Here is a 13,196-nt window from a genome sequence, read left to right as displayed (position 1 = left end):
CTATGAACTGGTTTCAGTGTTGTGCCTGTAACCTTGCCTGCCCCTGAAGTTGCAGCTGATACACATATTGAAGAGCCAGTGATTTTTCCAAAATCAGTTCCAGTCTCTTTTTGCCTGTTTCTACATTTAAAAAATTACACTAAGAACCTTCCTCCATGGTGTCAGATTGCCTTTTTTTTTTTTTTTTTTTTTTTTTAGCTGAATTTTTGAGTCAAACAGAAGAGTATTTCTGGTCATCCTACTTTTTTGCCTTCTCTACCTTCCTCCGCTATTTTTCAGTTTCTCTGCTAGTATTGTTCTCTCTTCTGGGGAATTTTAATAGTGCCATTTCAGTAAGATTTTTGCATATGTCCTTGTCTTCACATCCAGCTCAACATTTTTCATAAGATTCCTTTTCTCACTAGTATTAGCAATGAATTGTTCCTGAACATGTGCCCCTTGCTTGAGCAACAGTCTCCAGGCTGCTGCCACCTAACCTTGAAGGTTTCTTATCTCAGTGGAGAGGTTTTAAGAACTAAGCAGGTTTGAAGCTTCCTGTGGATGGACTTTGGGAATGGTGATCTGTATCTCATGTTTCTTCTGTGCAATTTCTTCACAGATTGCAAGACAACAGCAGCAGCTTCTGCAGCAGCAACACAAAATTAACCTTCTTCAGCAACAGATCCAGGTCAGAGACACGTCTCCCTCCATGCCCCTGTTATTTCTCTTCCTTTCCCTTTCCCAACTCTTTCCCTCAGCTATTATTGCCATAGTTTTTTTAAGAATCTCGGCAGTTGGCTGACATCTTGTTAATGGAAACACATGAGGATTTTACCTGTCATTTAACAAAAAAGATCACTTTCTGGAAAGCCTTATATGATTTAACATGGTTCTTGTAGGATCAGGAAGAAGATGTTAGAGGAGCTGGTCATGCAAGCAAGCATTTGCAAGACCAAATCCTCTTTCCTCAGGAGTGACAAAAGCATTTCCACAAAGAATTTGTTTGGAACTGATGTTCTACAGCTCTGTTTTTGAGATTTTGCTGAAGCAGTGCTCTTGATTGATAATCAAGTGCACTTTCTTCCCTCTGCCTGAGATGTTGAAAGTCTGGAAATTTTTATTTGTGGCAAAGTGATGTGTGAGTGAGAAACTTGTCAAAAGTTGGTTAGATTCAAGAGAGCAACTCTGTGAGTTCCAGGTATCTACAGATTTATTCCCAGTACTAGGAAAAGTTGTTAAACCAGCATAACCAGTAAACTTTATTTAGCCTCTTTCTTCCTTAATGTATCCAGAAGTTTCTTTTCATGCCATTGACTGTATTTCATTACTTTTTTTCTATGTACATGCTCCTGTTTTGGAAATAATGCCAATCAATTTGCTTGTGAAGGTTTCCACAGGAAAAAAAAAAGGAGAAGTTTGACTTCTTACAGATGCCTAGGATCAGGGTAACACCTCTGGTTGTTTAATTATGCAGAGCACTGCAAGTAACTGTAGACTGTGTTCTGTTTGCTCAGTAGCGAAAGGATTCTCCTTCCAAAGCTTTTTTGTCAGTACTTCAGAGTGAGTTACCTAAAATTATCAATCACAATTGTAACCCTTTTAAGAAAACTTAATTCCAGATCAGAGGACCTGTACGGCTTCATGCTAGAAGAAAGCTTGGCTCTGTCATTCCAGAGGACATTCTGTCCATATCAGGACTTGCGTATTTATGAAAAACTCCTGGGAAGGTCCAACTCTCTGTTATAAGGCAACTTCTATACAAGATGTGCTTTGCTGAAAATAATTTTGAGATTGGTAAGGCTTGCTTTGGCCTCGACCTATTGGCCTGAACTGTTTTCTTCTTCTTTAATTTGTGTGTGGGAGAGATTTTTCTTTATTGCTGCATTTTTAATAAGACTTAAAAGAAAAACAATAGAAAAATCTATACAATACCAAGGAAAATATTTATATATTTAGCATTTACCTATGGCAGCAAGAGAGGAAGCTGTTTTATAAACACTGAATAAAAATAAATTAAAGTAACATAATTTGACCCCAACCCTTTTAAGTTTTAACGCCTTGTAGATAAGAATGAAGTATGTTGTTTTTAGGCTAGTGAAGAAAACCCTGGTTATTGATAATGGGACATAGTGCCTTTCATCTCTTGATCCCTGGTCCAAGTTTGACCTAAGTCAGTAGTAAATGAAAGTTAGCCAACTACCATCTGATGGAAGGTGCAATCTTTAGAAATGATTTGGAGGTCTGTCTCAAGGGATTTCAGATGAAATATTGACCCTGCTGAGGTCAGAATTTCACCTCCAGGGTCCACTTCACACAAACCCCAGCAGATTTGTGGCACCCTCCTTTTGGCTGGTCAGGCAAGAAAGGTCAAGAATTGAACAGGCAGAGAGAAAATACTTTTCTCTAATTCCCACAGAGCTGATCTGTTTGTAGTGAATTTTTGGTTGTACTGCACAGGCAACCTGGGCAGTACTATCCTGGTTGAAGCCCATAACTCTGAAGGAAAAACATTTAAAAATGAAAAAATCATTGTTGATTGTGAATACAAAACAAAACATTTTTCCTCAGTGACTGTCAGAGAAAAAAACAATTCTTAAAGCAATCATCCTTTGTATATAAATTGAGACAATTAAGTCAACCTAACATGCCCATGTTTAAAATGGTCAGTGAGTTTGCAGTCAGCTTATGGCTTATGGTAGGTGGAAGAAAACTGTGACAAGAATGTAGCTGTGAGTTCAGCTTTTCTGACCTTGCCCTAATTAATCTAACAGGCTTCTGTCACATTGGCCTGAAGATCTGAAATAGCATTAGATTTATTGACAGGGAAATATTCTATAAAGAGTGGGTAAATATTTGACTTACATGCAGATGAATGATTATACTGTAGTTATGAGCACAGCTTATGACAAAGGAATCGTTTTACTTGAGCCAATTTTTTTCTGAGCTTTATAAGAATTGCCATAATTTCAGATAAATTATGACACAGAAAAAAGCTATTGAAATATTATATTGAAAGTGTAATACCCTAAGGTTAAAGAAAGCATGACCTGGATGACCCCATGATTTATGAGACCTTTCTCATAAAACAGTTCCCTCTTTCCTTACCTGATCACTGATACCCTATAAGTAACCAGGGAGAGACTGTGATGTCTCTCTCCTCTTTAGAGGACTGCAAATGCTCAGTGTAGCTACAGCTCAATTAAACTTGCACTTCTGCAATGCTGGAGAAAGATGCCCTATTTCCTTGAGCTTAGAAAAGTGTACCTGGCATATGAGTCTCTAATTGACACGTCTTTTCCAAGCCCGTCTCTTCTGAATTAATTGGGAGGTGGTGTCACTAAAACAGAAAAAAAGGAGTTTGCATAGAGAATTAAGTAAACTGGAAAAAAATTGCAGATTAGATTAAATTTGAGAATCTGTACTACCTCAAAATGCCAAAATGGGATCTAGGTGGGATTTTGTGTTTTGGCAAATATTTATAATTTCTTTTTCTACTTTTCAGGATGTTCTAGACCTAATTTGTGAGGAGGTTTAAGTTTCTCTGAATAATTACCTAACCCTCCCCCATTTGTTTTTTTGCCAGTTTGGAATGCATCCTCCCATTCACACTACTTTCTGTTCCGCTTAATTTTTGTATGTAAGGTTTTCACTGCTGAGTATTTGTGGTCTTCTCCCCTGCACCCCTTAGTCTGGTTGTTTTACCATAAATGGAACTGGAATGTGAGTTTTGACAGCTCTTGTGCATCAGCAACCCCAAAGATTTCAGATTGTATTTTAGAATGGTACAGTGATTTGCAGCTGTAGAACAGGCTGACACCTAGTACAGCACAGCAAATTCTTGGATTCAGTTCGGTTTTGTCCTTCAGGGCCTCAAGGGAGCTCTCTGGTTACCTGTTCATCTCTTGTGAGGCCATAATCTGCTTCCTGGTGCCCTTACTCTAGAACCTGGGGAAGTCTGGGGCTCTGTAGCCATCATATCAGGTGGGCAGATAGTGGAAGAAACTTGGAAAATGCTCATGATGCTGAGCTAGTCCCCCAGTACATCCCGAAGGTGTCTTTCTCCAAAGGGTGTCTCTGAAACACCAAGTTTGGAGGGGTCATGCAGTTCACTTGCTCAGAGAAAAAGTCTAGCCCACGATGATGATGGAAGGGTTTGCTTTGAAGCTCAGTGGCGAATGTCACTTTAATTGAACTACATTTAAAATGAAATATGGTTGTTAAAATTCATAAAGCAATTCATATTCAGTAGGGCACTGTTGAGAAAATAGGTCAACCTTGCAGCCTAAATTGTGATAAAACTGATACTGCTAATCTCACAATTTTGTAGAAAACCTGACACTGTTTTATGTTTTTCCCTCAAGCCCCAGCTCTTGGAGTCATGTGACGACAAAAATGCCAGCTTTCATTTCTCCAAAATGTAAACTTTCAACTCTCATATTTCCAGGCAAAATCTGAAACCATGAGCACTACAAGTTCCAAAATTAGAAGGAAAACAAAACGGAAGTCAAATGCTGTTTTCTGATCTGTTCTGATTTATAGTCAAAAATTTTTTTAGAGAGCCCAGCTCAAGATCTTGGAATACCTCAGGTTGCTAATAATGTAGAACTAAGCTCTCAAAGCAGTGGGAAGCAAAAACACTGCTTTACAGTGTTTCCAACATTTAGGCCACAGTTTTGTTTGACATTTTTGGTTTAACACTGTCAGTACTTGGTTACTAATTTGTATTCTTTTCTGAGTGACATACTTAGCCCAAGAACCAAGTGCTTTCTGAAACTTGAGGGCAATTCCTGCCAGACAGCAACCATTTGATGACTCATGTTTTAGGAGAGGGTTTTCATTTTCCTTCAGAGCTAGAGCAGATGTTTTAATCGGACTGGTTTTTTTGTGAGGAAGTTTGGACCTCTGGGAATGAAGGAATCCCAACTAAATTCTGATGCAAAGCTGGAAAGAGTGTCTCTGGCCTATTACACCTGTTACCAAATGCCTGAAATATTGGAATTAATCTCTCCAACACTGAAGTTGTGTTAAAGAAGGAATAATTTTATTCAGGCCTGAAGGTGCATGCAGGAGATTCTAACCTAAAGTGGGCACATGATTCTGCAAGAGGGCTACTTATGTAGAGTCTCTCTGTGCATAGAACAGTTTACCCCATTACCATAAATTCCACCCCAAGTTCCCAGACATTCAGTCCTTTGTTTTGTCTATCACTGCATTTCTGGGCCAGATGTCTTCTTCTTAACTCCCAACTGTCCTTGCTGAAAGCAACTTTCACAGGCCTTATTTCTCTGCTAAAAATTTCACAGGCACAGTAAGAATTGAATTAACCCTTTTAGTATCACACCTGCTAGGTGGGACGTGGCTTTGCCAGCTCCTATGTGGAAAGTTTGCTGTGGACCTCGATGGCCTCAAGCTTTGCAGACCCTCAGAAGCTTGTCTAGAAGGAAGTGTGGGCACCACAGCTCTTTGGGCTGTAAGCTTTCTGGCTTTCCTGAATCGTTCAGCCGCCCTGCATGTCCTCCCAGCTCCAAAGAAGGCTTTCCTTCATGAGTCTGAATCCAGGTTTCCATCCTCCCACCCATTGTCAGCTGGCTGTGTCCCTTTCCCCATGAGCTGCGTTGGTAGATGAAGAGGCCTGGCTGTGTTTGTGTGTTCTCAAACTAGAATATTCCCATTCTCATTACCTTCTGAGGTTTAGGATGTTGTTCCAGTTTGGAATGTAATAAAATCTTGAGCTTAAACTTTCCTGCAGGATGGCTATTCCATTTTTCAGCCAGATCTATTTTTCAAAATGTAGCTATATTTTTGGGGAGGAAAGAAGGATTTGGTTTCTGAGTTACACAGAAGTTCAGCAAAATATTTTTTAAGCTTAACATTCAAAGTTTTGAAATGACACAATTGTTATTGTCAAAACTTTCCAAACAGCAAGAGGTTCTGGATTGATTCCAGTCTTCCAAAACAGTGGTAGAGACCTGCTTCCAGAGTACTTTAGATACTTTAGAATTTACCCATACAGCTATGGCAATAATTTTTGTTGTTTAGATTTGTTGTTTGTTTTGAACTTTTCAGGTGAACAATCATCTGTTATCTGGCTGCATGATATCTAGGCCTGTTTGTGTTCTTTTTGTTTTGTTGTAGAAGGTACCAGTTTCTCTCTCTTGTTAGGAGAGACTCAGATTAATTCACTGTACAAAAAGAAATGTGAAGATTTTTTCCTGCCCCAGCAAGTTTTGCAGTCTTAAATTATACTTCCAGCATGGCTAGGCCTTTCATTTTTTGTCTGCTGCTTCAAAAAAACCCAAAACTCCAACAGGCTATAAGCTGTATGAACTAAATCCTTGGAGAACTTTGGGCTTATAATAAGGAGAGTAGAGATCCTTACTTTTAGTCTTTGCCCAGTCAGTGTCTCCTTAGTGCAGCCACAAAGTTTTGGGGCATTTCTTTCCTGTTCCCAGCCTCTCACATGTCTGTAAACCAGAGTTCTCTCGAGGCTTTAAAGGGCTGGAGATGATGAATCTTCACTGTAGATACAAAAATGAGCAGCTGCTACACAAAGGCTTGGTTACAGATTTAATAAAGCCTGTTGCTTCTGGATTCCCGTTTTCCCTGGGAATTCTGCTGTTCTGAGAAGTCAGTGACTTCAGAGTCTGACTACTCAGAGTAGTATTTTGTGGTGCTACAATTGCTTTGCAAGCCCTTGCAAAGCAGAACAATGTTAGTTTTTCCATAATTAGGGTCCTCTTTTTAGAGGGCCTTATATTAGAGAGAGGTGAGAACAAAAGGTTTCCTTGGTAAGACAATAAAGCTGTTGAAGTGAGGGCCTGATCCTCCTCCCACTGAACATGGAGAAAAGGCTCTTGTTCACATTAGTAGGAGTTTAATGAGACATTTCTTCAGTAGGAAACTGTGAGAAAATATCTTCCTCCTCACTCCCCAAAATATTTTTAGAACAGGCTCTGTCCACTGAAATGGTTTGTTTTTTGATTTGTTTTGTTTTGCCAGTGTGGATATGACAAGCTATGACTGCACAATCAAACTGAACAGACTCATGGATGTGGGGACATTTTGTCCAAATTCATCATGTGTCAGGAGCAGCTGTTTTCCCGCAATTTATAAACATGGGCATACTGGATTCAGTGAGACCCAAAAAGGACTCACACTACAGCCTTTCCCATGACTTTGCAACCTCTTCCCAAACGACTGACGTTGCCAGCAAAGAGGCAAAACAATTGTTCCTCACAAACTTCTGCAGCTGATGTCCTATCAGTTATCAGAATAACTCGTCTGTCCCCTGAGCAGGAAAAATCCCTTGGGAAAGAAGTTATTCAAAACCAGATGCATACACAAACCCCAAAACAAACAAACAAACAACCAACCAAACAAAACCAAAGACAACAACAAAAACAACAACAACAGCAACAACAACAAAAAAAAAAAAAAAAAAAAAAAAAAAGAACCAAGCCTGGGGAAGGAAATAGGGAAAGGGAGGGAAAAAAAAGAAAAATCAATCAAAATAAGCTAAGTGCTTTCTGCCCTCTCCAGCTAATAACATTTGTGTTAGGCTGGACTTTTGAGTAACCTGTGGGCCTTCATTTTCTTCCCTTGCCAGGAAAGTTAAATCATGTAAAAGTTTGTTGAGGTCTTTATCTGTACTTTTTTCAGCGCAGAGTATCATTTTGCACCATGGTTTTAAGTCCGAAGATAACCCTTAGCAAGTTTCTACAGGTAGTTTGATTTCAGGCCTTTTCTATACCCTTATACCATCCAAATTTGTTGACTGACATAGTTGTGCTAGTGCAAACCAGGAGTATCTGCTTAAAATTTGCATGAGCTTAGTTGGTCAGAGCATGGCGCTAACTTTGCCAGAGCTGGGGGTTTGATCCCCATATGGACTGTTCCCTGAAGAATTGAACCCTTGTGAGTGGGTCCCTTCAGACTCAGAATGTTCTGTGATTCTGTGAATTTGAATTTACTGAAAATGCAAGGGCATGTTTGATTGAGGTAAATCAGCTTTTTTTGCCTATGTGGAGCTACTTAATTGCAATAGCACTTGCTTTCTTCAGTGTTACTGGCTCAAATGTTCTCAAATTATAACACTGTTTTGAACTTCATGGCTTTTTTTTTCTTGCAGTTTGAGTATCTTTTCTTAATTTACTTTCTGTTACTGAACTTTCAGTGTTCCCATTTTCCAGTTCTCTCACACAATCGCAAGGGAAGGCCAGAAACTTTTTTTATTAAAAATCAGAACACTGAAACACCCAAAATAATCCAGCATCTAAGACTGTAAGAAAAAGGCCAGCAGTCAAATCCAGTCATTGTGGCTGGCAGCATTGTGCTCCAAGGCCTCATCTTGGTATCTCTCTCTTCAGCAGGCATTTCCCTTTTTTTTTTTTTGCTTTCAGATCCCCTCCCCAATTTCTGCATCTTTCATCCATCAACCATGACCATTTTCTTTCACTTTCAGCTCCATGGTACTGAGTACCCTTTCTTATGCAGCTATTCTTTCCCCTTCTCTTTTCTGCCAGCCCTCCCTTTCCATTCCTTGTCTCTTTCTGTGGCCTTATTAATGGTTTTGTTTGGCATTTCATTGGCTATAGAGCAGCATATGTCATTTTGTGAGTGTTTGTGTTCAGAATGGGTGGCATGAGGTGCCGTGTGAGTTCTGTGCATATTTGTGTACCCCTACAGGTATTTGCACAACAGGCAGCAGAGGCACAGGAGCAGAAGGTACTATGTGTAAGTGGCTGGAGAAGCTGAACATGAAGTCTTTATGGACAGGGTCTTGTCTGTGTGAAGTGTGTGTAATCCTGAGCACTTTTGTTGCACAGCCAGAAAAGGCTGCTACTGCTGCCTTTGCAGTAAGGTAAAGCAGAAGATAACAATAAATTTTTTACTGCTGCCTGGCAGAGGTGTTTAGGATGTGTTTTCTTTATATCTTCATCCGCCCCTAATTGAAGATGCTTTAAAATTGAATGACTAGCAGTCAAAACGTGTTTGCTTCAAACTGAGAAGAAAAATGCTGGTGTCTCTTCTTCCAAACTGATTGCGCTTTGTACACAACTGACAGCCACAGTCACTTTGAGTGACTGATAAGTGGGAAGCTATGCCACTTATCAAGGAATGCACGCTGAAAGGAAAGGACTGGAGCCGTTCAGATGCTTTGGCATGTTCAAAATAACATCTCACATCAGTCAGGCTCAGAAGCTCTAGGAGACATTTCAAAATAAACTTTCTATCTATCCATCTATCTATCTAGAGGCAAAAATTCAATTTAACAGACAAATCACTGTGTGGCATCACATTGGCTCTGAAGACAAGAATATCATTATAAGGGTCATCGGTTGCAAAATTATTCAGATGGCTGCATAATTGGAGAGCATTTATTGTAGGGTCTCACCCCTCCAGAGCAAAACAAATTTTGAAAATTTGCAACTGCATATTATTATTGTGATTTCTCTAAATTGGGAGGTTTTGGCTCTTTTGGCCAAGTAATATTTAGTTTATGTGGCACAGAGCATCCTGAAGGATCCCAAAGAGAATGAAATTCTAAGCTAAATTCAGATCTCATTTATTTCCTCTTCAATATTATGGAATATGCTTGGGATTGCACAGCTTTTACTCAGAAAATGGTTTTTAAGGTTTCTTTAGGAGTTACTGTGTTTTGTAGGGATGTATAGCATGAATAGAGGATGTAATTTTTTTGGTAAATGTTTGTTAATGTTACTTTGTAGTGGTATGTATATTAGGAGATTCTGACCTGCAAGAGTATGAGGGTACATTTTCTTGTCCTGCCTGTAAAGACAGTGATGTCAACCAGTGCAGGGTTGGGCTGGTCCACTGGAGGTGATGATGTTTCACCCTGCCTTAGCAGGAGTTTATGTGTTAGATATACAAGCACAGATACTTGGAGCTGAGATAGGATGGGAATCTCCAATGGGAGGACAGGGAGACACAAGCAAGTAGTGTATAACATCCCAAACTGGAATTTGAAGAGAACACACTGGTGATCTGTATCCATTAGCACTAATCAAACAAAAAAGCATCCATTAGCACTACTCAAACAAAAGAACTGCTGCCAGGTTTACAACTCTAACAACACTAGGAGTATTGATATAAAAGAACCATTATCTTTTGTTATGATTCTAAGCACTGGGCATCTCATTCTGCCCAGCTGATTCTATCTGAAATGGTTGATTTTCCAGCCAAAATGGCTATATTTGAGATACTAATTATGTTTGGCATTCCAAGGTTGCTACCAGCACCCATACCTGTGTCAAAGGGAGAGATTTGATGATCATTTAGTTCCTATTGCCAATGATTTGCTTTTTTGATTCACGACTTGCCATGTGAAGTGGTTGCAACTCTGTTTTAACGGCTCATTCAAAACAGAGCACTTCAAACTCTCCCCTGGAATAATGACTTCAAATGATTCAGACAGGAAAGCGTGGTTCCACGTACTGAATCAATACCATTGTCTTCACCACCTTGGATTTTCCTTGGACATCTCGTGTCCAAAAGCTGATGATGCCTTTACCTGCATGACTTAGGAGACACGATGAGCTCACCGTGCAGAAGGCCAAGGGGAGCAGTTTTGTTTTAGCTGTCTGTGTTCTGTCTCTTACCTGCTGCTGAATTACAATGTGTAAACTAAAGTGGAAGGCAGTTGGCTGTGTTTGGTGTTTGTAAGAAAAGTAAATGAAACATTTTATAGTTCCTTGAGGAGTTGTGACTGCAGGGCTGATGTGAGTGACCCCTGACTTAAAATTTTAGAGAAAGAGAGGGAAAGGTACAGTTGTCTTGTGAAAGTCTCTGTTGAACAAAGATTACCTGGAGGGTCATGGATCTCGTGTCAGCTGTCTTTATTTTGCGTCTTGTGTAGAACCTCCATTTAAGTTCACTTTTCACATGAAAGTTGAATAAAATTTGTAACGGTTAAATAATTTTAAGGAACCTTTTTGGATTTTTAGTCAAATTGATTTAAAATAAGCTTTGAAGAGATTTAGAGGTGTATGTCAGAGTTTACTGTATTAGAAGTTAAATAAAATAATTTAAGTTCCAAGATAAGCATAATAAAGTTACAAAAAATAAAATGAAGACTTACATGGAAAGTAATAATTATGAAATGAGATAAATTTAATTCACAGTACTTGGAGTTCATAAATATTAGGTACAGTGAGCGAACTAATTTTACAATGTGTATGTTACAACATTTTTATCAGATTTGACTTATTTAAAAGATTATAGTGATACTGTTCAGCAAATTATCCTAAAGTTGGAACTTGGATAGTTTCAACAAAACAGTGATTTAAAATGAATTTGGACAGAAATTTTCGAAGTATTTCCATACCCCTGTGTGCTGTGGCCATGGTGTGCAAAGAAATACATTATTTAGGTAACAAAGTAAGGCATTTAACAGTTACAAGTGCCATAATTAAGTGAAATAGATACCTTTATTTTATTCTCATGTATCTCGGTCATACATGTTAAATAAAAGAATTGCATGCCAAAATTACATTATAATATAATAGTAAACTCTATACTCACAAGTGGGAAAATTAAAATTATGTTGGCAACCTTATTCTAACATTCCCTAATGTTAGATTCCTTAACTTTTCGTCCAATGTAGCATTATTTTAACTGGTTTTCTGTGTGGTTTTGATAGCTATAAAAGTACAGAATGCTGGTCTACCAGCTACCTACAGTATATTGCCAGGTCAGTTTGAACCCTGAAATGTCAGCATGGGAGACATGCCAATTGGCACTTGAGTTACAAGAAAAATTCTGTGCTCTCTTGGGCTAGCCAGACCGAAGAATTCCCTGGCTGTGGTGGCTAAGGGCCTGTACTATGAAATTCCTTCTTCTATGTCACATTTCTTTTCTTCCTCCAGTTTTGAGTTTGCTTTTTGCTCCTTTTGGTCTCCATCAAAATAGAGAAGACTTTTTTTTCCTATTGCTGTTCTCTTCAGAAACGTAGATGAGTGACTGAGTGCCTTTGTTGAATTTGGACTGGTTGTGTTGAAAATGGAGTTTGACTCCTTTTTTTCAGCACCCTCCATTTGCACCTTCCATTCTCCCTCAGTGGTGCTGGGACTGTTTGTGCATCTAATCAATTATTTTCTCCTAATTTACCACATTCTTTGTGCTTTAGCAAAAAACCCCTGAGGCTGATGGTACAGAATTTGATGTAACCTGTTGTAGCATTTGTCCCTTTAAAGCTCTGTGTGGTGAGAATATATTTTCTTATCTTGAAAACTGTGTGTAGAATTTTGTCTACCATTTAAACATTTCTGAACTGCTGTGAATAAGCAAGAGGGGCTTTTTCATGTACTATATGTAAAAAGTTTTAAGTTAGTAATATCCCTAAGAATCACAGACATCTAAATTAAGCATAATTTCCAATTTCTTCAACGCTGGAGTTCAAATTTGTAGTCCAGGAATAAGTAAGTGTCTATGAAACAGCTCACTGATTACATTCTTACCTTTTACATACATGTAAGCTGCCTTATACACATTTTGTGCACGCATTTGGAATGCCCCATTTTAGATTACAAATATGACTATTTTACTTGTCTGAACATAGATTTTTAATGGCTCTAAAGGAATTTAGGAGGCAGGAAGAATGTTTTTCTAAGTGGAAACTACAGGTTATGAATACTTATTAAATTGCAACTGATCGTTTTCGTGAATTTTTCAGGGCTTTATGAATTCCCCAGCCATGCTGTCAGTTCCTCTTCATCTGAGGTCATGGCAAATAGAGAGAACCCTTAATTTAGAGCAAGGCATTGATGATGACAATATTTCCAAGTGATGCAAACAGAGTGATGCATATAAAACAAGTCACAATATAAGCAGAAATGGACTTAAATTACTTCAAATTAGAAAAATTTCAGGAAATAAAGCTTTCAGACTTCTTTTTTTTTTTCCCTTCTGTGATTCTCTGAATGTCTCCATGGCTGTAGACACCCCTGTAAATGTTGCTTCTGTTTTTCCATAGAACCTGTTTCTGGCAGCATGAGATTTCCCTGGGTAGGATAGCTCACCAGGTACATGAGAGATCCAGGAATTTCTTTGTCATTGTATTGGTAAGCAAAGATTTGGAGAGCTGATATATTCTAGTGATCAGAATTAGAATTATGATCTATTTCTTGCATTTATTCTTTATTTGAAGTGAAAGGCAGAGTTAAAGTCGTATTTTTCAAGAATTTTAGCTTTCTCGTGTC

At 38.6% G+C, this 13,196-nt stretch overlaps 1 protein-coding gene across 15 annotated transcripts in view; it reads left to right on the top strand.

Annotated features, from left to right (window-relative positions):
• SOX5 (SRY-box transcription factor 5) overlaps window positions 1-13,196 on the top strand; it is a 608,434-nt gene that overhangs the window by 467,570 nt on the left and 127,668 nt on the right. For all 15 annotated transcript variants that reach the window (XM_056508516.1, XM_056508534.1, XM_056508524.1 and 12 more), the window contains one exon: window positions 599-667. In XM_056508516.1, coding sequence (XP_056364491.1) covers window positions 599-667 — 69 coding nt within the window. The remainder of the gene's footprint in view (window positions 1-598; window positions 668-13,196) is intronic.

This window comes from Oenanthe melanoleuca, chromosome 1A (genome assembly GCF_029582105.1).
Source record: "Oenanthe melanoleuca isolate GR-GAL-2019-014 chromosome 1A, OMel1.0, whole genome shotgun sequence".
Lineage (NCBI taxonomy): Eukaryota > Metazoa > Chordata > Aves > Passeriformes > Muscicapidae > Oenanthe > Oenanthe melanoleuca.
The sequence above is the reverse complement of the archived record's forward strand: the minus strand, read 5'-3'. Positions and strand labels throughout refer to the sequence as shown.